Raw genomic sequence first — 26,038 nt, 5'->3', positions numbered from 1 at the left:
ATGATGTATGTCTAAATAAAATTAAATGTCTATCATAATCCCTTTTTTCAGGAATCAACTTTTTGGGGGGGAAAATGTCCAGTTTAATTCGGCCCATCTCTTCTCTGGGAGAACTTTCCACTTTAATTCTCTTCCATATGCTATTTTTTTAAATTCAGGTTTGTGCTGGTTCTCATTTGAATGTAATGTGTAAACCTGCTTTGACCTTTCAGGAAGTGCATGGGAAAATGCTTCTCATTGCATGCGTTCAAATGTTGAAAATGTTCAACCGGGATTTCATTGGGGCTCATACCCATGAACAATGGTGGCAATGTTAAGACATTTAGAAGTCCATAAGTCTGATTTCATCCGTCAAGCCTGAGAATGCCTGACTTGTTAACAAACTTGGCTGCCTGACAGCAAACCCTCACCTAGGCTCCAGATGCTTCGACCGCCTGCATGTCTAAGAGCCCAAAGCTCTGATCACCTGAAACATTCGAGCTCCTGATGCCCCGACCATGGATCCACACCTTGGTTTCCCACCCATCTGAGCTCCCACACCTGGTCTCGTCCATCCGAGCTCCTGACACCTTGAACAATGCAGTTACTTCCTGTGGTCAAAAGTAGTATCCGTGTAAAAGTTGATGCCCCCCCCCCCCCCAAATTTGACCTGAAAAATTGGTGCAAAAAACTCAACTATTACATGAGTATATATGGTATTTTAATTTAATTTAACATTATTTTTAAAGATTTGGTACATTTCAATTGGCTCTTTAAAATTAAAAATGTAACAATTTGCTTCAAATACATGTTACATGTCTCTGTGTTGGAACTATTTAACTACCATTAAATTACTCTCAAATCCTTGGCAGTCAGGACAACCTTCAAATTAAAATTAAATTGCATTACAGTGAGAAAGTTTGTTTTGGATTTAATCCAACTAGTAAACCCATACATAGTACAATAAAAACACAGATCACAGTTACAGAGAGATCAATTGAAATCGAGCAAAGGCAATTTTATTTCACTCGTGAGGGTGGTTCAGGAGACTGATAACAGTGGGAATGATACTGTCCTGGAATTTGGTGGTGCGTGATCTCGCAGCCACGAATCTTCCTGACAGAAGGAGGAAGAAGAGAGCGTGGGTGGAGTAGATGAGCCATTGAATGTGTTGGTTGCTTTTCTGACGCAGTGCGAAGTGTCGATGGGGTCAATGGAAGGGAGAGGGGTTTGTGTGATGCTCTGAGCTGCATTTACAACTCTGTGATCTCGGGCAGAGTAATTCCTGCACCACATGGTGCATCTTGACAGGACGGTGAATCTGTACAACTTGTTGAGGGGCGTGGCAAATTTCCTCGGGCTTCTGCGGAAGTGAAGGCCCTTTTGCACTTTCTTGACTATCACCTGGATGGGGTTGGAGCACAAAAGGTCATTGGAGGTACTTCCCCAAGAACTAAAAGCTGTCTATTGTCTCCACCTCAGCACTGATTTTCCATTCTCCCATGTTTCCCTGTAACCTTTTATCTCTCTCTCTCTCTCTCTCTCTCTCACATGTCCACTTCACGGGCACCTGCCTTCATTCCATTAAGGACATCTACAAGAGGTGGTGTCTTAATAAAGCAACCTCTATCCTCAAAGACCCCACCTCCACCCAGGCCACGCTCTCTTCACTCTGCTACTATCGAGGTAAAAAGATAAAGGAGCCTAAAGATGAGCACTCATTGCCATCAGATTCCTAAAACAATGGACCACAGACACTGCCTTTCTTTAAGTGCACTTTAAAAAAAAAGTTATTGTTGTAAAGGTGGTTTTATATGAATGTTTGCTCTATGTTTGCTGCTGAGAACACCAGATTTCGTGACTTGTTCAAGACAACGAATTCTGATTCTACTGTCCTTGATACCTCAGCCTCGCAGTAATAGCACTGGAGACTCCCTGTGGCAGCAAAGGATCAAGATGGGAATTAAACTTTGCTGAGAAGGATTCTCTTTTTTGATAATCTACTCAAGTCTCATTATAACACATCTGAATATTCTGAAAAGAAATTCCAGTTGTTGGATAATGACCATTGATATTATTGGATGATAAGGCATCACCATGTGAATTTAATAAAGGCAGAGAGGAACTGAAAGCTAGGAATCATCTATCTCTTTGCCAATAATGTGAACACTCACTTCAATGCATTAAAAACGCAATTTGTACTCAGCCTTTAATGCAGCAAAATCTCCCAAGCCTCTTCAAAGGACAATACGCTAAAGAGATGTTAGTGTAGATGAGCTTCAGAAAAAGGATTGATTGAAGAGTCACCTTAAAGGAGGAGACAAAAGTAAATTCATGGGACTTTAGGACCTGGCTCGGGTATGAGATTAGGGCCCTGCCAGCTGAAGGCTTGGTGGATAATATGAGTCAGTGTTAAACTGCGCAGAAACAGACCCTTTGGCCTAACTGGTCTACGCTGGCCAAGTTGCCCATCTAAGATCGTCCCTTTTGCCTGAACTTGACCCATATCTCTCTTCATTTTTCTTATCCCAGTACCTGTGTAAACGCCTTTTAAATGTCATACTTATATCCACCTCAGCCATTTCCTCTGGCAGTTCATCATATACATACATGCACTTATAAATACATACATGCACATATACACACATGCACATATACACATATGCACATATACTTCTTTCTTTGGCTTGGCTTCGTGGACGAAGATTTATGGAGGGGCATGTCCACGTCTGCTGCAGGCTCGTTGGTGACTGACAAGTCCGATGCGGGACAGGCAGACACGGTTGCAGCGGTTGCAAGGGAAAATCGGTGGGTTGGGGTTGGGTTTTGGGTTTTTTCTCCTTTGTCTTTTGTCAGGGAGGTGGGCTCTGCGGTCTTCTTCAAAGGAGGTTCAGCCCCCCGAACTGTGAGGTGCCAAGATGCACGGTTGGAGGCGATATCAGCCCACTGGCGGTGGTCAATGTGGCAGACACCAAGAGATTTCTTTAAGCAGTCCTTGTACCTCTTGTTTGGTGCACCTCTGTCTCGGTGGCCAGTGGAGAGCTCGCCATAGAACACGATCTTGGGAAGGCGATGGTCCTCCATTCTGGAGACGTGACCCACCCAGCGCAGTTGGGTCTTCAGCAGCATGGATTTGATGCTTGCGGACTCTGCCAGCTTGAGTACTTCGATGTTGGTGATGAAGTCATTCCAATGAATGTTGAGGATGAAGCGGAGACAGCGCTGATGGAAGCGTTCTAGGAGCCATAGGCGATGCCGGTAGAGGACCCATGATTCGGAGCCGAAGAGGAGCCTGGGTATGACACCGGCTCTGTACACGCTGATCTTTGTGTGTTTCTTCAGTTTGGCAGTTTCCGCAAAACAGGATGTCATGTGCTGGAGAGCTGGCTCTGAATGGGCAACTAAAGCGGCATCGTCTGCAAAGAGTAGTTCACGGACAAGTTGCTCTTGTGTCTTGGTGTGAGCTTGTAGGCACCTCAGATACACACATGCACATAATAGGGGTGTATGTCTTCAATAAATATATACACATATGTTTGTGTGTGTGTGTGTGTGTGTGTGTGTGTGTGTGTGTGTGTAAAGGCATCTGCCTATATTTTGAAAGGTTATGTATCTTTATCTTTGCTCTATAAAGTAGTTTACACTGATTGACTTTCTGAGTTTCTCCAGCGTCGTGTTTTTAAAGAAATGGGAGGATATGGCAAAAGGGCAAAGCAAGGAATCAGCTATGATTAAAAGATGATGGAGCCAGCTTGAGGGGAACCTGACTGACTCCTGTTTCTACTTCCCATGCTCTTGCATTGTTTCGAATTCATAGTGTGACAAAATCAGTCATCAATGGATACAAAATGCAGGAAATGATGGTGAAGGGGAGGGTAATTTCTCCACCATCCTATGTGGGGCTATTGCTATTGACAAACTTTACTGCTGAGGATTTTCTTCATGTTGAGTGGACTAATTTGGTAATGAAAACTGATCTTTTTCTAAGCAAGGGATCAAGAATTCAAAATGTCTTTTGCTTTGGTATTCTTTGGCAGGAATTGTTGACGTTTTCCCTCCACACTAGTCCATTGATTAATCTGAATGATATTAATCTGGCTTCTTGCATTTTATCACTCAGTCTACTAACATTGTTTTGCTTTGTTTGTGTTTGCACATGATGGACATTTTGTCTTCCCTCGAAGAAATCCTCATTTTCTTCAAGATTCTTTTAAAACAGAAAATGTAATATTACACAAAATTTCCTTAAGTCTGCTGTAAAGCGGACAAAGAGTTGCCATGAGCATTGTCCAGTGCCCCTTAAAGTAAGAGAAGGAGAAGTAAATGTGAGTCCCTTCAGAATCACTGAGTATCCGTCGTGGATTCGCCTCCGGACCTCTCAAAGCCTCTGCAGCCGCACAGACTCCTGTTCCATCCATCGGCCACTCGAGCTCCAGATCCAAACCTCTGATACGATCAGGAAACCTTCAGTTTGCGTGGGTCCTTTGATCCCTGAGTCTCCAGCAGCCCGCAGCCTGTGTGGGTCCTTCAGCCACTGATCCCCTCTCTGGTCCGCTGCTGTTTCCTCAATGTGGAGGAGAGTGCTTGTTTCTGGTTCCCTGCTGCTCGCCCGGAATCTGCAACCCCTCAAGGTTATGTCTAACTTGGAAGAATAGACTGCAAAAGTGTCTAAATATTTTGCAGAAAAATAGTGAACTCTGAATCATTAAGTTTTACATGTTCATTTTATTGTTTTACATGATATGAAATAAAGTATACAAGGAAAGCAAAGATGTCTCCAACATCGACAAATCAATTAGTGTTCATCATCTATCAATGCATGATGGAAATATTTCCACTTTGAGTTGAGAAGGTTCCTTGCATTGCACATGAGTCAATGCATGGATAGAAATGCTATGTATGCGAGAAAAGGGGGCTCAGCAGATGATTAAGAGGTGATTCTGACTTATCCAAAACTCTGAAAGTGCAGAGCTGAAAAAAATAAGTTGACCCTGATGAAATATTACTGGTGTTGCCTCTATAGAGGTCGAGCCTTTCATGTTCTTGAGTGTCATTATTGATTGTAAAAGAATGATATGTCCACAGTTGACATTGATCCATCAAGGTGAGAGGACTTTAAATTTGATGGCCAGGTGTCTCCAAGTTGACATACAGTCTGGTTTGAAGTTGCAAACACTGCTATTTTTTTTCCAAATGGAAGCTCATTGGGAAGGAAGATGCTGTTCCAAGATCTGGTGATCTTCCTTCTTAAATTGCCTGGGTCAGGAACTTCCACCTTTCAGCTGCTGGATAAAAACATTACAGCTTTCACTTTTTTTTTCCTTAAACCGATATCAATGTCCAATCTTGTGCTTCATTTATGTTGTCAGAGAGTACGTCCTTCTCAGATTCCGTGCTGAGTTCTGCCTTGGACAACCCCTCTCCCTACTTCCCATGCTCTTGCATTGTTTGTTTCGAATTCAAAGTGTGAGGAGATATTGTGACAAAATCAGTCATCAATGGATACAAAATGCAGGAAATGGTGGTGAAGGGGAGGGTAATTTCTCCACCATCCTATAGACTCCATCACCCGCTCCCTTACACATGTATGCATCTCTCTCTCTGTGTACATCTGTCTGTCTCTCTCTTCCTGTCTGTCTGTCTGTCTGTCTCTCTCTCTCTTCTCCCTCTCCCTACCTCTAGCTCCTCTGAAAATAGTTTTGTGAATAATTAGTCACCATTACCACAAAGTATTGAAGCATTCCTGCTCCATGTTAAGAAGATTGATGGAGGTGTAATCTACATGTACCAAATAAGTAAGCTTGCAGTTAGTCATAAAAAAATCAAAATGCTACTTCAAATAAAAGTGGCAAGATTCACGGTTGTGCTTTGACCTCAATTGAAATAAAATTCATGGGGATGTAATTTATGTCCATTTTACACAATGGTGCAAAGTTAAAATTATCTCCATTGATTGATAGCTCTGGGTCAAAATCGTAATTCTGGGACTGGCTTCCAGAGGAGGCTAAGGCACTCCAATTAAAACATGACTCTATCCACTGATTAACAAAATAAAAATACAATGCCTTAATTATGATATTTGAAAATATGTTGGTGTTTTTATTTCCATTGTTACAAAATTCTTCTTTTGCATTAAGAAAAGAACAATAGAAAAGCATCAATGATTTAAATCACTTTCTAAATAAATACATGCACAATATTTTCACACATTTTTCCATTCGGACATTTACAGATTGAATTACAACCAATCACCCTCAGCACATTCATATCATAATAAATACTTCTGTGCTTCAACCAACAGACTGAAAGGCATATAAATAAAATATATTTCATGTGGACTTTTCTGATAGATATTAAATTGTGGTAGAAGAAATTACAGCTTGAACGTAAGAATGTGTATGGCTTGAAGGTGTAAGTGTGATGTCTGAATTATGATATTTATTATCTCTTTTTCAGTTTCATGGTGTATTCTGATTATTTTGGAATTCCAGAAGATTTTGACTATATTGAATGATGATGATTTCAAACTTCTCTAATAATTTAGTTGCTATTTTTAGTTTAGTTTTAGATCGTGTTCTATGGCGAGCTCTTCACTGGCCACCGAGACAGAGGTGCACCAAACAAGAGGTACAAGGACTGCCTAAAGAAATCTCTTGGTGCCTGCCACATTGACCACCGCCAGTGGGCTGATCTCGCCTCAAACCGTGCATCTTGGCGCCTCACAGTTCGGCGGGCAGCAACCTCCTTGGAAGAAGACCGCAGAGCCCACCTCACGGACAAAAGACAAAGGAGGAAAAACCCAACACCCAACCCCACCCACCAATTTTCCCCTGCAACCTCTGCAACCATGTCTGCCTGTCCCGCATCGGACTTGTCAGCCACCAACGAGCCTGCAGCTGACGTGGACATTACCCCTCCATAAATCTTCGTCCGCGAAGCAAAGCCAAAGAAGAAGAAAGATTTTTAGTTTATATCAGGTATTGTGCAAGTAAAAATGTATTTAATTTGGTCACAAGAAATACTGAAATAGAAGGGGGAGTAACTTGGGGAGAGGGGGTGGTGGCACATTGGTGGTAATGGAGCAATAACTGGGTAACACTACAATGTACAATAACAATGTACAAACAAATATGATACGATGAATGAGAAAGGACTTAGCACTCATTTCCTGTGCATGTGTGTGGATATGATGCTACAAATGTGAAAAGACCTTGCACTGTGCTCATTTCTTTTACATAGTTTTAAATTTAGACATTCAGCACGGTAACAGGCCCTTTCGGCCCGTGGGTCTGCGCCACTCAATTACACCCAACTGACCTACAACCCCCTGTACATTTTTGAAATGTGGGAGAAAACCAGAGCCTCTGTGGAAAACACGGGGAGAACGTACAGACACCTTGCTGACAGTGCGGGATTTGAACCTCGGTCCCGATTGCTGGTTCTGTCACAGCTTGGCTCTCACCACTACGCCAGCTATGCCACTCATGCTTATCTATTTTATGAATAAATTTATTTTGAAATTTTAAAATATAATGATTCAGAATTTACAAGTCATGAAATGTGTTGTTTTGAGACAGTGTAACAGTATAAACATCTATATAAACCACCTTACCAAATAAATATTATACTATTGTATTGCTATATTTCGCACATATATGTGCTGCAACAAATTCTAATGTTGGTGTATCTATCTTCTGTACTTGTGTCTTCTTCTTCTTTCTTCTCTTCTTTGGCTTGGCTTCGCGGACGAAGGTTTATGGAGGGGTAAATGTCCACGTCAGCTGCAGGCTCGTTTGTGGCTGACAAGTCCGATGTGGGACAGGCAGACACGGTTGCAGCGGTTGCAGGGGAAAATTGGTTGGTTGGGGTTGGGTGTTGGGTTTTTCCCTTCTCCATAAACAATGGCGTTCTCGCACCAACCCTCTTTTCAATCTTCTTCAGCATGATGCTGAACCAAGCCATGAAAGACCTCAACAATGAAGACGCTGTTTACATCCGGTACCGCATGGATGGGAGTCTCTTCAATCTGAGGCGCCTGAAAGCTCACACCAAGACACAAGAGCAACTTGTCCATGAACTACTCTTTGCAGATGATGCCGCTTTAGTTGCCCATTCAGAGCCAGCTCTTCAGCGCTTGACGTCCTGTTTTGTGGAAACTGCCAAATTGTTTGGCCTGGAAGTCAGCCTGAAGAAAACTGAGGTCCTCCATCAGCCAGCTCCCCACCAGGACTACCAGCCCCCCCCACATTTCCATCGGGCACACAAAACTCAAAACGGTAAACCAGTTTACCTATCTCGGCTGCACCATTTCATCGGATGCAAGGATTGACAACGAGATAGACAACAGACTCGCCAAGGCAAATAGCGCCTTTGGAAGACTACACAAAAGAGTCTGGAAAAACAACCAACTGAAAAACCTCACAAAGATAAGTGTATACAGAGCCGTTGTCATATCCACACTCCTGTTCGGCTCCGAATCATGGGTCCTCTACAGGCATCACCTATGGCTCCTAGAACGCTTCCACCAGCGTTGTCTCCGCTCCATCCTCAACATTCATTGGAGCGACTTCATCCCTAACATCTAAGTACTTGAGATGGCATATGGCAATAAATTCTCATCCACTAATTACATGTTGAATAGACTGGTACACAGGTATGCTGCTCAAGCTATCCCACAGAGAACGCTATGGTGGAGTGCTCTTGATCTTCCTGTCTGGAACACTTTTGTATGCCAAGGATACGTGGTTGGGTTGGCACGGCACGGTGTCAGCTGACTGGCATGAACCCCTGCCCTTGGCCTGCATTCCCGCGGCAATGAATTGCCTGTGGCTCAATGTGCGGTTTGCCTGTGAACTCGTGTTGGGTAGGTGGAGCTGAATGGTGTGGCCTCAGTGCTGAGATGCAGCTCCAAGCTGAGGATTGACAGCAGCTAACAGATCTCCATTGAGATGTAATGGAAATGGGCAGCACGGTTAACATAGCAGTTAGCGCAATGCTATTTCAGCACCAGTAGTCAGTACCTGGGTTCGAATCCGGCGCCGTTTGTAAGGAGTCTGTACTGTATGTTCTTCCCCAGGTCTGCATGGGTTTCTTCTGGGTGCTCCGGTTTCCTCCCGCTGTTCAAAGCATAGGGGGCTGTACTCATTTGGGTGTAATTGGGTGGCATGGGCTTGTGGGTTGAGAGGATCTGTGGCTGTGCTGCATGCCTAAATTTAATTTAAAAATGTAATTTAAAATTAAAAATTTAAAACAAAATTAAAATGTAAAGATGCAATCTCCCTAAACTCAATGATGATTGCATACTATCAAGCTTGTTTAAGGTGAGCTTGCCAACCAAATAAAGAGAGGTGGAGAAAGCAACTTCCTTGGCACCAAGGAGATGTTAACACATGTTAATGTGTGGGTTTTCCCTGGGTGCTCCCACCCTTAAAAACGTAACAGGAGTTGTCGGCCAATTGGGCGGCATGGGTTCGTGGGCTGAAAGGGCCTGTTACTGTGTGTATGCCTAAGTTAAAATGAAATTTAGAAGCTTTTTTAAAAAAAGCTATTGCAATATCTGGTTCCTCCACTACTTCTGGTGCCCTGTTCCAGACACTCACCACTGAGGAGGGAAACAAAAACTTACCTCTGACATCTCCTTTCAATTGCCACCCCCTCCCCCCCCTATCCTGTATTCTGTGACATTTTTACCCTGTGGAGAAGATCCTGACTGCCTCCCCTATCAATGCCTCTCATAATTTTATAAACTTCTATCAAGTTCCCCCTCAGTCTCTGCTCCAGAGAAAACAACCCAACGATGATCCCAGGAGTGAAATAAAATAGTCTGATTGAGGTAAATGCAGAAAAGAGTTGGAGAAACTTAACAGGTCAGGCAACATCCATGGGAGGTAAAGATACATAACCAATGTTTCAGGCCTGAGGCCTTCTTCAAAGTAGCCCTTCTCCATCTATGTTCACTCTCCCCTTCTATTTCTTTATAGTTCATACCCCCCTTTAGACATCAAACCTTCTCCTTAAACTGACCTTGGCGGTGGACCAGTGAGAGGCTCTGAGCAGTCCCAGATTTGGACGAGGCCCTAAGCTGTATAAAGCATGGAGGCCTCTTGTTAAAAAAATTATAATACAAAGTATTTTCAAATGAACGCTTTTACTGATTACATATTTATCATTTGGTTGGCTTGATCTCAATCATAAATTATAATATAGCCTGGAAACAATACTTAAATGTAATTTTAATAATAGTTTTAACATACATTAATATATTTTTGAGGCCCCAAGCTGTAGCTTGTTCAGCTTGTGCCTAAATCTGGCACTGGCTCTGAGGCTGAAGAACACACAGGCAGTGGGGCCTTGGTGACTTGAGGCGAGGTAACCACATAGGTTGCAGGCTGCTGGCGACTGCAGTCAAGGGACTCACACCAGGCTGCGAACTTCTGGAGACTGGCTGAAGAGGTACCAGATGCGAAAGGGTGCTAGAGACTTCCAATTCATATTAGAGTTGAGCATCTGGAGCTCGGTTTGCTGATGGTGCAGGCTGAAGGCTGTGTGGCTGTGGAGGCTGCAGGAGCACTGGATGCAAAGCCATTAACATTCAGTAACTCTCACTGCTTTTTCCTCTGACTGTAAGGGGCTCCGGGCAATTTTTGCTGATAGCCAATTTTTGTCAGCCTTACCAAAGGAAATTTCGTGTAATATCACATTTTTTGTTTTATGACATGACAATAAAACAATCTTGAATCTTGATTACCCTCTCCTTAGACTTCATGCACTCTGATCTAGGGTATAGTGGGCCTTACGGCCTCTTTCCAGGGCGGATTACCCTATGACTTTAAATTGCACTCTCTTGCAATAACATAATCGGAGTACTACCACCTTAGCTGATGAAAAGTAGGTGATGGTAGATTTCAATTTAAACAAATGCCTCTTCTCTGGAGCTCTTTTCTTCTTCCATGCCATGGTTCCTGGACCGTCAATTGGATCTCAAATCTACAAATATATTTGCGATTTGAATACCTCGTATTTACATACACAATACATACAACATATTCCACTGCATTTTGATGGTGGTGAGGTTAACAGTTCACCTGAGGAGACAGTGGTGTTCAGAGGAAGTCTTTTTGAGACCTTAAGACATAGGAGTAGAAATAGGCCATTCAGCCCACCTAGTCTGTCCCACTCAGCCCATCTCCTTTTGATGTCCTGGCTAATCAAGAACCTTTCAATCTGTCTTCCTAGGAAGTGTTATCTATCGAGGCAGCAGTCCCTCTCGCTGGTTGTGCTTTCAACGAAGGCTTGTAAAGCCACATTTGCACTCTTGAGGGAGACAGAGACCTTGTATTATTTCAACCATCACTCAGGCTCTCCGTAAGCCCACTCACCTCGAATCGCCGACACCCTCTCGCATTGTTGACGACACAGAACTTCAAAACACACAGTGATAAAACCCGATTCAGGTCATTTCTCATTATTTTTGCCTTATTTTAGAACCTTCAGTTTCAGAAACATGGCTCCAATTTTTACAAAATATACATAGTTGGGGAATCTGATAATATTGCTATTTCTAACCAATTGAGGAAGAAAAAATCGGAAATTAAAGAAAAATCAGATTTAAGATATGGAGCAATATCTCAAATATATTTTTGTAACTCCGTGCTACTCGCTGGTGGCTGGGAATGGACTCTATAGATAATCTAGTTGTGTTGTAGTTTCTGTTAGGATCAGGTTGAGTTTGACGGGTTTACTTCTTGACTCCACGTTAAAGTATGAAGCTGAGTGGAACGCTCCAGCAACGTTGGTGACAGCACGAGTGACACTCAGCCTTAGCGCGGTGTATCAGAAAGGTATCACCTAATTAATTGATCGACCGGAGATAAGAATCGGAGAGGTGTGACAGTCGCTGGATCAGCCAGTGTACAGTGCATTTACTGACCAGACGGCAGAGGAACTGGCCCCTGTTCCTTAGAGCATGCCCGCCGTATCGCAGTTGGCAAAGAGAGAAAGAGGACCGCCGTGACGGGACAATTGGAAACTGGTGGGCGATCGGAGGAAGACGTGCTATTTCGCGGCAGGTTTCCTTCAATTGGAGGGGGGGAAAATTGAGATCTACATGGATACAGATTTCCTGGAGGTGAATCGATCTGACCAGTCGTCGACTTTCCTAAAAGGGGTAGGGTGTGTGTGTTGGTGAGGTGGGGTGGTGGGGGGATGGGGTGAAGAAAGCAAACACATCAGAGATGGAATGTGAGAGGGAAGCTGCCAGTGGCGCTTGCTTTCTGATGCTAGGGCCAAGTCCTCTCCACCGGATCGGTGAAATAGTGAGAGCCAGCTTCTCGGGATGGGGCTTGGGGAAGGGCGGGGTGGGAAGGAAAAGGGGACTAACCAAGGTTTGTGTGTCTTTATGTGTATATGAATCTGTGAGTGTGTCTCTCTCTGACTGTGTATGTGTGTGTTTTATATATATATGTGTGTGTGTGTGTGTGTGAGTTCTTCAGGTGAGCAGATGCAGAGGGAGGCGAAACAGACAGCTCTGTAGTGAAGCGCTTTTGGAAACGGGTTGTACTTTGCTAACGTTGGATCGGAGGTGATTTCCCCTTTCCCTTCCTTTTCAGAATGCAGCGAGGAACTGAGACTTCTTTAACGTAAAGGTGGATGATAGGTAACCCTCTCCTGGAAGGAGGGGCTGCAGGTAGGTGATAACAGTGATGTTGTATTAAGAAAGGATTGTTGAGCCATTAAAAAAAAACTGCATCTCACTCAGTTGTCACGGGAGGACAGAGAGCTTCATGCAACTGCAATCCTCAAACTGAATAACGATCCAAGACATTTGGGATCACGCCAAAGGAAAACTCGTTGGACAGAAGGAACGGTAAAAAGGCAGGACTGAAATCGACATGAAATTAAGACGGGGGAATTGGAAGCCGATGATGGGAAACTTACTACTGTTTGGCGTTTCCTGGGAAAATGTTTAATGCGATTCAAAAAATTTAAAAGGAATGATCTTGTAGTTTTTCTCTCTCGCTCGGTTAATTTGGGATATTATGCGGTTAACTAATTCCTCAGTATCCCTCAGCCAGTGTCCCGCGTGAGGTGCGATAAGTGTGAGCTGCTTTTGCGTACAAGTAGAGCAAAACCGTTTGTGGTTATGAAAATATTTTGCCAGCGACTGCTTTTTGTTTCTGTGGGAAAGTGTAGAAGTATGGACTTGTGAAAGGTGTGTGTGTGTGTGAGAGGGGGGTGGGGGGAGAGAGAGACTACCTTAGGTTATGTGGCGTGTGTGCGCGCACACGAGAATGCGTCCCCTTGACTCCATAGGAAGGATGAGAGCCCATTCTCCCGCTATCTGTAGCAATCTGCAAGCCCATGTCGATTCTGAATGGATTTGTGTGGCCGTATATGCGTGTGGTAATACGTGGATATGTTTGCATGGGTATGTGTGGTTTTGTGTAAGGTCTGTGTGGAACTGTTTGCGGAGGAGTATTTGTGTGAATGAGCACATATTTGCAGATGTGTGTAGAAAACTGGTGGGGGTGTGTGAGAGAAAGTGTGTGCGTGAGAGAGAGGGGGTGGGAGTTTGGAAGACTGCATATTTGAGGGTGTATGATCCTGTGTGAGAACGATTAACGAGCAGTCAAATTCACGCCAAAGATCTTCACATTAAAAACACATTTCCATCATCGAGACCCGGAGGCAGCGGGATGAGCAGTTGAAAATCAAGTCCTCAGATTCTAGCTCTAATCTGCAAAGCTAGTACTGGCTCGTTGCAAGGACTGTCCAAACGAATGTTCCCCATTTCCTTAATTAGAGCCCAGACGTGAATTGTTTGACTCCAGTCCAAATTCCAGGCGATTTAATCGAAAGGTATGCATGACCAACATGCAGCCCCCCCCCCCCCCCCCACGCACGCGCACTGTGGCTTCAGCCTTCCTAGAATAAGACGCCTGAATGTTTTAGCTATCTTGATCGTGGGCCAGGAGTTCCGGCAGCGCTGGGTCAGGTTCGCACTGTGGCGATGGTCTCACTGACCTAATCAGGAGCCGACTGATTTACTTGGGTCATCGGTTGCACTTGAGCGTGCGCTATTTCTTTCTTCCCCCCCCTCCCCCATATCGCCTTTGCTCCTGTTTAGCTGTTCACTCGTCTGCCCATAGATTCTACCTCCTTCCTTTTCTCAGCGTTGACTCTTTCTCGTCTTATATTCATTTACCCCCTCACAGCACTGGGAGATGGGGTGGGGTGGGGAAGAGCTGTAGAAAGTATATGGGGAAATCCGAGGAATGTTTGCGTTTTATCACCCTGTTTGCAATACTAGGAGAATCTTTCCGCGCAGTCCCTCCGGTTGGCTTTCCATTTAGTTCCACACTTTCGTCCCCAAACCCCTGGTTAGTTTGCGCCAGTGCTCTGTACAAGAGATTGCAAGAGATTCATTGACAAAGGAAAGTAGCACAACGGTTGAATCTCAGTTCCAGCCCCCCCCCCCCACCCCTGTTGTAACATGAAAGCCGCTCAGAAATAATTTATTCCAAGCTAAAATTATATTATTGCTTATGATTAAAGCCGTTAAAATGTACAGGAGTTGATTGAAGTATCAGTGTCGGAAGTAACACCAACGTCTCACTTTGAAGCGATACCCCCCCCCATGTCAACATCCTTGAAAAGAAAAACTTAAGGATTAGCTTTTGACCGTAGACGCGCATGGTTCATTCGTTCATATCCTATGTCTTGGGTGTTCTATAGTTAGTAAGGAATTACTTAAGGTGGGAAGAAAGAGGTTGAGGACCACTGGTTCTTTTCGCTCTGTAACTGGGATGTTACTGCTGTGGAGAACTGTTAGAGCTGGCTTTTAGAACGGATGGTTTGGGATGTATCCACACTGAGACGATTCCAATAGTTTAAAACAGTGGTTCTCACCTTACTTACCACAGAGCACCTATGGATTAGGTAAGGGATTACCTAAAGTGCATGTGACTGGAGGGAAGAGAAGGGTCGAGAACCACGGAACTCAGAGGACTTGCTCATGTTGGAGATTTATGAGCAGCTGCCTTTGTTTAGTCCCCCCCCCCCCCCCCCCCCCGCGCCCAACAGTAGCAAATCGTGGATGTAACGTCAGATAAGTAACAATTCTTTGCGTGGGCAGGATTCTGTGATAAAGTGAAAGACGCCCCAACGGTTGTGAGGTGGAGATAAAGCGCTTGGCGGCGGGTCGTTTCTTCTTCACAGACCTTCCCAGTCCTTTGCCCGACTTTAACTGTGGAACTCAAAGATTCCAACCGGCCAAGGCTAACAGAACGCGAGTGCAATTGTAAAATGGAATACACGGAGCAATATTTCAAAACTCAGGCAAAATAGTCGTGGTGCCTTTGTTATATATACATCACCGCGCCTTGAGAACCAATTCTAACTTACCCATTTACCAGTGAAAATATAGATTACGATAGTTTATTGCAGTAGTTGGTAACATTTACATTGGTGGCATTCCAGAAATTTTGATTCTTTATTTTTAAAGTCATTATTTTCGATGCTGAACATTTCATTCCCTCATTTACAAGTGAGTAAGGATTCATTACTCCGCTGCCTCCAGACCCAAGGTCGCTTCTCTGATTGATTGGGCATTGATGCTCCGCGACAGTTTATGGATCACCTTCATTCTCTTCTGGCTGACGCGCGAACTATTCTTGGGCGCGGGTCCAGAGCGCCCAGGGACCGCCCGGGTGGACGATTGGGTTCATGGGGTACAGTTCCACCCAAGAAGCAAGCATCGGGCCGTGTGAAGGTGAAGGCAGCGTCTTGGTCGGGAACAAAAATCGGACTCTGAGCTCAGTTATTAAACCGGCAGGCAACGTTACGCGCTGTGGCTTTAGGACTTCTTGATACGCTCTCTCCAATCTTTAGGCGGAAGCCTTCTGCGCTTCCCTAACCCTTAACATGGGCCTTTTAGTCTGCAGCTACTGGGAGAGAATTCAAGGCTCTTGTGCTGTCTGGCTGCGTGTTCAATTAGGCTGCTGAATGGAAAGCTCAACAGCACAGCAGTAGACTCCGGCACTTCGCATTGCTTTTATCCAAAGCAGCCGCACACTGTCAGCGTGGAACCACAGTATTCACACTGTCCGGCCTCCTTTTTTAAGTGACCGCAGTTTCTCATCTGAGGTTTCCTCCACCGTACAACGCGAACCCATGGCCCCTTTATTCCATAGTTACATAGATTGGCAGGTGCATTGGAACCCTGCTATCTGCATAGTCCCCCCAGATCACATGTTGTGAACCTTGCTTTGAAAAGTGCCTTTCAGATCATATATTTTTGGAATTTGAACATTGCTGAAGCGTCTATTGTCCATTTTTCATTGCCCCAACTGGTAGTGAAGTGACTTGAACTGCTGCAGTCCTTCTATTGAAAATCCTCCCACGTGAGTGAGAGTGCCAGGATTTGGTCTTAATGACGCAGCAACATATTTTCAAGTCTGGATGGTACATAAGAGCTTATTGTCATATACATGAGTACAATGTATGGAGTGTAAGTTACACCAGCAATAGCCTAATAGTCTGAATAAGCCTGAAATTGTCTGATCTCAGAAGCTAAGCAGGCTCAGGCCTGGTCAGTAGTTGGAGGGGAGTCTGCCAAAGAACTCCTAGTGCTGTAGGGGTGCTGGACAAAGTGGCAACTCGCTGTCTGCCTTATAGTAGACAAAAGTTGAAGAATTTCATGTATGTTACATTCTAAATGTAGCATTATGATCCAAATAATGGAACCTTAACAGTATAAATTAAATTACCATGATATGCTCAGACAGGAAAAAGACATAATAAATATAAATAATGGATAAATATTTACAGTTGCAGTTAGTACAAAAGAAGCGATGTTTCAAATGTGCAGACAGATCTTTTGATGGTCCTGGAGTGGCCCATGTTAAGGGTTAGGGAGGTGCAGGGAAATTCAAGAATATGATAGCTGTTGGATAATGTGGTACAGTTCAACCCAATAAGCAAGCATTGGGCCATGTGAAGGTGAAGGTGAAGTCAGTGTCTTGGTTGGGACAGAGTCTGAGCTCAGTTATTAAACAGGCAGGCAATGTAACATGCCGTGGCTTTAGTATTTCTCCTCCTTAATCCATCTTTAGGCTGAAGCCTTCTGTGGCCATGTCAACTTGACTTGGTGGTTCAAGTTAAGGGTTAGAGAGGTGCAGGGAGATTCAAGAAAATGATAGCTGTTGGATACAAGCAAGTTATAGGTGCCAGGTCTTAGGCTTCTGTACTATCTGCCTGAAGGAATCAGTGAGAAGAGATTTTGACCAGGGAGATGGGAACCCTTTATCCTGTTAGCTATCTTCTTGAGGCAGTACCTTCAAATAGATGTCTTCAAAAGACATCCCATAGAAAAAGTATGTTCGGCAGCTGTCAGGGCTACATGAGATATGATTTGATGAATAATCTTCTTAAGCAGCAGCCAAAATACAGCTTTAAGGTGTGGGAATGAATTGCAGTACCCAGGGAAGCCAATGTGGTCACGAGGAAGTGCATAAATTCCACGCAGAATCCCAGGAATTTAGGATCAAACGGGTCAATGGAATGTGAGGCACCTTAGAATAGAAAAAAATAATCTTTGATGCATTAAAAACAGTAGCTTTTAATTCATTGAATGTGATGACAAAGGTGTATTCATTCTCCAAATGGTGCTTGAGGTTTAAGTGGTGATGGGGGAGGGGGTGCGGGGGAACAAGGATTTACTTTAAATTGGAAAGGAGTAGATTTGGTGTCAATCCATGAAGACAGAAAACGAAAGGTAGAAGCCATAGCTCATTGTAATGCAATCATGACATGGTAAATGGTAGGTAACTCAAAGTGAATTCAGTGGTCCAGGCTGGATGCCTGATCATGTAGGGTATATGAATTCAGATCCAAAGTACATTTGTAGTAAATTTTGAGACCTTGTGAGATTTAACTATTATCAATTTGAAAAAAGCTATAAATAACCATATAACAATTACAGCATGGAAACAGGCCATTTTGGCCCTTCTAGTCTGCACCGAACTAAGTCCTCTCCTCTAGTCCCACCTAGTTGCACCCTGCCCATAACCCTCCATTCCCCTCCCATCCATATACCTATCCAATTTTTAATTAAATGGCAAAATATACCCTTTTGCCACTACTCCCAGAATCCCATTCCACACAGCCACCAGACTCTGAGTAAAGAAGTTCCCCCTCATGTTACTTCTAAACTTTTTCCCCTTAACTCTTAACCCACGACCTCTTGTTTCAATCTCTCCTACTCTCAATGGAAAAAGCTTATCCACATCAACAGTATCTATCCTCTCATAACCTTAAATACCTCTATCAAATCCCCTTTCAATTTTCTATGCACCAAAGAATAAAGACCTAATTTGCTCACTTTCTTTGTCATCTAGATGCTGAAACCCAGGTAACATTTTCATAAATCTTCTCTGCACTCTCGACCTTGTTGATATCCTTCCTATAATTCGGGGACCAGAATTGCACACAGTACTCTAAATTTGGCCTCACCATTGCCTTGAACAGTCTCATTATCACTTCCTAACTCCTGTATTCTATGCTTTGATTTATAAAGGACATCATATCAAAAACCTTCTTCACCACCCTATCCACAATGAAGGTGATCTAGGGAACAATGCACCGTTATTCCTAGATCTTTCTGCTCTACTGCATTCCTCAATGCCCTCTCATTTAGAGTGCTGAGAATATGGAGCAGCTAGAAATGATCTAAGGCAAGCCTTCTCAACTTTGGCCTGCTCAAAGTTTGTCGAACCCTCTTCCCTGTGAAGCAGTCAAATGTTGGTTTCTTTTGTACTTCTCTCTGACCATCCACGTAAAAAAAATTGTTACGTGAGGTGAAAAAAAGCAAGTCTTTCACTTAAATGTGCCATAGTCCACGGGGGTGCAGAGGTGGATATAGGGCCTCTGTTGAGAATGAACGGTGAAATGATGGAAATGGTAGGAAAAGGCTAGTGGGTTCTTTCTTTTAAAAATATTTTTAATTATGTTTACATTATACACAATTGAGCAGTGCAGTTATATATTGTAAAATTCAAAAGAAGAAAAAAAACCATATAATTCAGAACCCCTCCCATTAAGCAAGGTTAAAAGCTGACACGTAGGAATTAAGTGACAACACAAAGCTTCAGAACAACTTGAATTCTTTTGGTTATGATATTGGTCCCCTAAATGGGCCCCACGTCTTTTGAGTGTTAATATTTGACTCTTTAATGGCACATCCAATTTTTTTCTAAACTTCGACAAGACATTACATCATTTAACCATTGTGTGTTTGTGTGTGTGTGTGTGTAGGTGGAGTATTGTCTTTCCATTTTAATCAAAATTGTATGTCTGGCTGTCATTGAAGTAAAAGATAAAATTTGGTTTTGAGTTGGAGTCAGTAAAACATCATCATTTTGAAATGATCTGAATAGAGCAATTAAAAGGGAAGGTTTTAATTTAAACTTGAGAAACTTGTTTGAAAGATATCTTTCCAAAATCTTTCTAAACTAGGGCAACTCCAGAACATGTGAATCAAAGAAGCATCACCAAAAACATTTGTCACATAGAGGATTTGTATGCTAGTGGGTTAAATGACCTTTCTCTGCGCAATACAATGCTGAAAAAATGACACGGTTACAAAGAACATGTCTAAGAAATGTATCCATTCAATGTATTCTTCTCATGGTTGACTATTGGCAGTTTATGAATGCTAGCTTTAGGACGGAGATGAGGAGGAACTGCTTTTTCCAGAGAATGGTGAATCTGTGGAATTCATTACCCATTGAAACACTGGAGCCGACCTCAGTGAATATATTTAAGACAAGGTTGGATAGATTTTTACATAGTAGGGAAATTAAGGGATATGGGGAAAAGGCATGTAGGTGGGGATGAGCCTATCAGCTATGATCACATTGAATAGCGGAGCAGGCTCGATGGGCTGGGTGGCCGACTTCTGCTACTATTTCTTATGCTTTTATTCAATGGTTGCAATCTGAAACTCGTACACGTAGGGCCGTACCCACTGTGTCAAAGTCTGAAAAGCTTTTTCAATATTTTTATTAGTTTCATCGTATAAATGTTATTCCGTGACAGAGGTGCACCAAAGAAAAGGTACAAGGACTGCCTAAAGAAATCTCTTGGTGCCTGCCACATTGACCACCGCCAGTGGGCTGATATCGCCTCAAACCGTGCATCTTGACGCCTCACAGTTTGGCGGGCAGCAACCTCCTTTGAAGAAGACCGCAGAGCCCACCTCACTGACAAAAGGCAAAGGAGGAAAAACCCAACACCCAACCCCAACCAACCAATTTTCCCCTGCAGCCGCTGCAACCGTGTCTGCCTGTCCCGCATCGGACTTGTCAGCCACAAACGAGCCTGCAGCTGACGTGGACTTTTACCCCCTCCATAAATCTTCGTCCGCGAAGCCAAGCCAAAGAAGAAGAAAGAAGAACATGAGAATAAAATAGAATATTAACAAATCTTATAGTATAATACAAACAGTATTGTAACCTATGTTACATTAAAAAGAAGTGGGGGGATTATTAAACTACTATTTTACTCTCTGATGATTTACAATTTCCAACCTAATTTTAAAGGGGTGGTATCTGACCTTGATGAATTACTTCTAAATTCTAGGGACAGTTCCCTGGACAGAATTAAAAATTATGGGAACAGGATTTTCAACGTCCATTTTCTGAAACTACATGGGACTCTATTCTGAAGTGAGTGCGTTCTCCTCTCTTTGTGCTCAACACTCATTAATACAGTTTAAGGTCGTATACCAGGCCCATTGTTCCAAAATCCAATTGGCTAAATTTTATTCTAATCTCTCTTCTAAATGTGACAAATGTAGAACTGAAGAACGTTCACTGTATCATATGCTCTGGTTATGTCCTTCTCTTTCCAATTTTTGGGAAGGGTATTTCATATTAATTCTTAATATTGCTTTGACTCCAAATCCTTTCCTCACTCTCTTTGGAATAAGTGGGCCAACAGATTTGATATTGAATGTATCATAATCCCCTGTGTTGCCCTCGCCTCCCTTATCGCTAGAAGAGTCATATTGATGAGATAGAAAGATGCTGTCCCTTGCACTCACACTCAATGGTTGTATGATATGATAGCACGGCTGACTTGGGGGAGGGGGAAATTAGATGTTCCACTACAGAAATGAATTTTAACTTTGATTCTTTATGGTGATCTTTTCTCAATTATTTTCAAAATTTGTAAGATTAACTAGTTTCTGGTTTATGACCCCATTGGGTTATCTTATGTCTTTTATTATCAGTATGGTCTGTTCATGTTAAACCAATAACCTCTGTAGGGTGGGGTTAAACAAGTAAAGTCTGAAAAGCTGAAATCAGTTTTGTGCATACTCATTACAGACTTTTGCTCTCGATATTAGGATATTTCCTGTAAATGGTTGCAATTTATTATCCTTTTTAGACAGAAGTTTATTTTAAGTGCATACTGCAAGGCATCAAGTGAAACAGTAAGAATAGAAATGGACAGCCATTTATTAATTACTTATTGTCGTATGTAAAGAACATGGTGAAACATCATCTTGATACGATTTCATACATAGATCATCAGCTTTCATTTTATAAGTGCATTTAGCATATAAAGGTCCTTTGAGTAAGGAAAAGTGGTCGATTAATGAGGAGGTAGTACTTTGCGGAAACTGCCAAAATGTTTGGCCTGGAAGTCAGCCTGAAGAAAACTGAGGTCCTCCATCAGCCAGCTCCCCACCATGATTACCAGCCCCCCCACATCTCCATCGGGCACACAAAACTCAAAACGGTCAACCAGTTTACCTATCTCGGCTGCACCATTTCATCGGATGCAAGGATTGACAACGAGATAGACAACAGACTCGCCAAGGCAAATAGCGCCTTTGGAAGACTACACAAAAGAGTCTGGAAAAACAACCAACTGAAAAACCTCACAAAGATAAGTGTATACAGAGCCGCTGTCATACCCACACTCCTGTTCGGCTCCGAATCATGGGTCCTCTACCGGCACCACCTACGGCTCCTAGAACGCTTCCACCAGCGTTGTCTCCGCTCCATCCTCAACATCCATTGGAGTGCTTACATCCCTAACGTCGAAGTACTTGAGATGGCAGAGGTCGACAGCATCGAGTCCACGCTGCTGAAGATCCAGCTGCGCTGGATGGGTCACGTCTCCAGAATGGAGGACCATCGTCTTCCCAAGATCGTGTTATATGGCGAGCTCTCCACTGGCCACCGTGACAGAGGTGCACCAAAGAAAAGGTACAAGGACTGCCTAAAGAAATCTCTTGGTGCCTGCCACATTGACCACCGCCAGTGGGCTGATATCGCCTCAAACCGTGCATCTTGGCGCCTCACAGTTTGGCGGGCAGCAACCTCCTTTGAAGAAGACCGCAGAGCCTACCTCACTGACAAAAGGCAAAGGAGGAAAAACCCAACACCCAACCCCAACCCACCAATTTTGCCCTGCAACCGCTGCAATCGTGTCTGCCTGTCCCGCATCGGACTTGTCAGCCACAAACGAGCCTGCAGCTGACGTGGACTTTTTACCCCCTCCATAAATCTTCGTCCGCGAAGCCAAGCCAAAGAGTACTGGCTATTTTAAAGTGAATCAAGGTGGATAAATCTTCGGGTCCTGACAAGATATTCCCTAGGACCTTGATGGAGGTTAGTGCACAAATAGTGGAGGCTCTGACAGAAATATTTAAAATGTCATTAGCCATGGGGGAGGTGCCGGAGGATTGGAGGGTAGCTAATGTTGTTTCACTGTTCAAACAAGAAGGCTCTAAAAGTAAACCTGGTAATTATAGGTCTGTGAGTCTGACATCAATGGGAGGTAAATTAATGGAGAGTGTTCTTAGAGATGGTATATGCAATTATTTGGATAGACTGGGATCAATTAGGAGTAGTCAACATGGATATGTAGATCATGTTTAACAAATAGGGTTTTTAGAGGAGGTTAATAAGAACTGATGAGGGGAAGACTGTGTATGTTGTCTATATGGACTTCAGTGAGGCCTTTGACAAGGTTCTGTATAAGACACACATGTCAAACTCTGGCCCACGGGCCAAATTTGGCCCGCGACATAATTATATTTGGCCCGCAAGATCATTTCAAAAATGTATTAGAGGTGGCCTGCCCTGCAGCGAGAGCCGATGCTGTTTTTTGGTAATGTCACCCCCACCATCCTCCCCCTTCATTGCACATCCTTCCCCATTGTAACACGAGAAATTGTAACACGAGAAGTCTGTCGATGTCATCAGCCGGCAAGCCAGTTGGAAGGCTCCCCGCACAACCAGTCACTTCTCCCACCTGTCGAGCGGTGCGGCGGATGGGCGAGCGCCTGTGATTTCCTGTCGGCGCGAAGGGCATGGCAGGCTGCGCACGGCCACTGGGCAGCGCGAGCTCCGAGTGACTGGCACCGGATGGCCCTTCCACAGCGCGAGCGCACTTCTCCCGGTCGTCACGGCCTTCAGCGCTTGCACCCGCGCGGACCCCAGGGACGGCTGGTTCGGCCCTGCACGTGAAGAGAGAGATGGTGGCTGTCCGCAAAGGCTGATCGGCAGCGCGCTGGGCCTGAGTGGGTGGGTAAGCAGGGGTGGGCAGAGGGTGTAGGTGAGGAGTAATGGGCAGGGGAAGTTATGGTGGTGCGAGGGGCAGTTAGAGGGAGGGATGAGTAGAAGGAGGGGTGGATAGGGAAGAGGTAAAAGGGGAGGGGCAGGGCGAGTAGGGGAGGGGTGATTAGAGTGTGAGAGACGGGTAGAGGGAGGAACAGGTTGAGGGGAGAGGCAGTAGAGGGTCGTGTATAGGATGGGGTGGGTAGAGGCAGAGCGAGTGGAGTGAGGGGTGAGTAGAGGTTGGGTAAAGGACTGGTCAGGTAGAGGGATGGTGGGTCGAGGGTGAATAGAGGCCTAGAGCCTGAGGAGTAAGCAGGAAATGCTGAGTCCTGATGCAGGCCAAAATGGACACAGCCTGTGAATGCTGACTACATCTCCACAGGGAGCAAATATGTTTCCCTCAGGTCAAGCAAAGGGTGAACTTGAGCTACCTACTCCTGACCTGTAACATTATCATCCTAAAGTTTAACATTACATATGTTGAAAGAAGAGAAAACATGCAGATGTTGTTGAAAATTTTCAATAAATATTTAGTTCGGCCTTCGACTTAGTCCAAGTTTTTAATTTTGGCCCTCCGTGAATTTGAGTCTGACACCCCTGGCATAAGAGATTAGTTAGCAAGATTCGATCATTAGGTATTAATGCTGAAGTAGTGAAATAGATTCAACAATGGTTGGATGGGAGATGCCTGAGAGTAGTTGTGGAAAATTATTTGTCAAATTGGAAGATGATAGACCATTTTGGGTTGAGTTGGAGGACGTGTTGGAAAAAAATTACAGGGAAGGAATATCCACAGGATCCAGCATTGTTCTTGTTGGGGGACATTATGGATGCGAGACTGAGATTGTCCAAACACCAAATTCAATTTGTAAAAGTGGCCTTGGAAGTGGCCAGGAAATCCATAATTGCTACCTGGAAACCTGAATCCCAGTTAAGCACAGCACGATGGAGCACGGAGATGCAGAGCTGTGTAAAAAAAAAAAACCAACGTAATTTTAGGGAGAGATATGACACGTTCGTTAAGGTGTGGCAGCCATACTTGTGATACATTGAAACTCAAGTGTGATTAACCTTCCCAAAACATTTCTGAAAAGGAAATAATGGCAATTGTGGCTCACACAAGTCCTGAAATGCTGAGAATAAGGAGATAATTTGTAGGCCTGGCCGGAACCCCACCCCTCTTTTTTTTCACGTACTTGTATTGTCAACCTTAGTAATTGATATATTTGCCTTTGTGGATGTTGGAGTGGGAGGGTGTGTGAAGGATGAGGGGGGAGAGGGAGAAAAAAGTGAAGACCTGATAAAGAATGATCTGTAAAAGGAGAGGATTGTTCCCCTATAATATCTGTAAAGTACGTCTGTAAAATTATAAATAATTAAAAAAAAAAATTGGAGGCCAATGACTAGTGGAGTGCCTCAGGGATCAGTACTGGGTCCATTGTTGGTTGTCATATATATTAATGATCTAAATGATAGGGTGGTAAATTGGATTAGAAAGTATGCAGATGATACTAAGACTGGTGGTGTTGTGAAGTGAAGAAGTGAAGAAGGTTTTCAAAGCTTGCCAGTTTTAAAAATAGGCCAGTTGGAAGGGTGGGCTGAAAGATGGCAGATGTAGTTTAATACTGATAAGTGTGGGGTGCTACATTTTGGTAGGACTAATCAGCAAAGATCATGCATGTTAAATGGTAGACAATTGTAGTAGAACAAAGGGAGTTAGGAATACTGGTACATAATTCCCTGAAAGTGGAGTTACATGCAGATAGGTTGGTGAAGGAAGCTTTTGAAAAATTTGCCTTCATAAATCAGAGTATTGAGTACAGGAGTTGGGATGTCATGTTGAAGTTGTATAAGGCATTGGTGAGGCTAAATCTGGAATATTGAGTGCCACTTTGGTCACCAAATTATATAAGGATATCAACAGAATAGAGTGAGAGTGCAGAGAAGATTTACAAGAATGTTGCCTGGGTTTCAGGGTTTGAGTTACAGGCTATGACTTTATTCCCTGGAAGAAAGAAGATTGAGGGGTGATTTGATAGAGGTATTTAAAATTATGAGAGGGACAGATAGAGTAAAGATGGACTGACTTTTTCTATTGAGAGCGGGGGAGATTCAAACAAGAGGAAGTGGATTGAAATTGAAGGGGAAAAGTATAGGGGAAACATGAAGGGGATTTTCTTCACTCAGAGGTTGGTGGGAATGTGGAAAGAACTTCCAGCCAAAGCAATAGATGTGGGCTCGATTTTAATATTTAAGGAAAAATTGGATAGGTGTATGTACAAGAGAGGGGTAAGGAAGGTTATGGGCTGGGTGCGGGTCAATGGGACTAGGGGAAAAGGAGTTTCTGTGCAATAATGATTATATGGTTACATATAAGAGAGAGTGGTTCAAAATATTAAAAATTAGTGCAGATTTTGACAAGGGCATGC

At 43.6% G+C, this 26,038-nt stretch overlaps 2 protein-coding genes across 31 annotated transcripts in view; one reads left to right on the top strand and one right to left on the bottom strand.

Annotated features, from left to right (window-relative positions):
- Nucleotides 1–26,038, top strand: part of LOC138746189 (chemokine-like protein TAFA-2) — a 266,704-nt gene that overhangs the window by 30,165 nt on the left and 210,501 nt on the right. For 4 of the 7 annotated variants that reach the window (XR_011346783.1, XR_011346780.1, XR_011346789.1 and 1 more), the window contains exons 3-4: nucleotides 6,537–6,956; nucleotides 12,588–12,664. The gene's annotated coding sequence lies outside the window, so the exon portion shown is untranslated. Of the gene's footprint in view, nucleotides 1–6,536; nucleotides 6,957–11,422; nucleotides 12,146–12,479; nucleotides 12,560–12,587; nucleotides 12,665–26,038 lie in introns of those variants that run through there. The other 3 variants (XR_011346781.1, XR_011346782.1, XR_011346785.1) reach the window with 3 other exon arrangements.
- Nucleotides 973–15,021, bottom strand: LOC138746186 (uncharacterized). Of its 24 annotated transcripts, XR_011346758.1 has the most exons (6): nucleotides 14,887–15,021; nucleotides 10,852–10,965; nucleotides 10,003–10,060; nucleotides 9,000–9,185; nucleotides 2,154–2,286; nucleotides 973–1,383 (listed from the first exon to the last, which is right to left on the bottom strand). XR_011346758.1 is itself a non-coding variant. In XM_069904187.1 (3 exons), exons 1-3 carry the CDS (start codon nucleotides 11,442–11,444, stop codon nucleotides 1,021–1,023), a joined length of 636 nt encoding a protein of 211 aa, XP_069760288.1. In that variant the 5' UTR covers nucleotides 11,445–11,567; the 3' UTR covers nucleotides 973–1,020. The 24 variants fall into 24 exon arrangements, 1 of the variants encoding a protein (XP_069760288.1); XR_011346769.1 differs by lacking the exon at nucleotides 9,000–9,185; XR_011346757.1 differs by lacking the exon at nucleotides 10,003–10,060.

This window comes from Narcine bancroftii, chromosome 11 (assembly GCF_036971445.1).
Source record: "Narcine bancroftii isolate sNarBan1 chromosome 11, sNarBan1.hap1, whole genome shotgun sequence".
In the NCBI taxonomy this organism is placed as follows: Eukaryota; Metazoa; Chordata; class Chondrichthyes; order Torpediniformes; family Narcinidae; genus Narcine; species Narcine bancroftii.
Note: the sequence above shows the minus strand (reverse complement) of the source record. Positions and strands in the feature narration are given on the sequence as shown.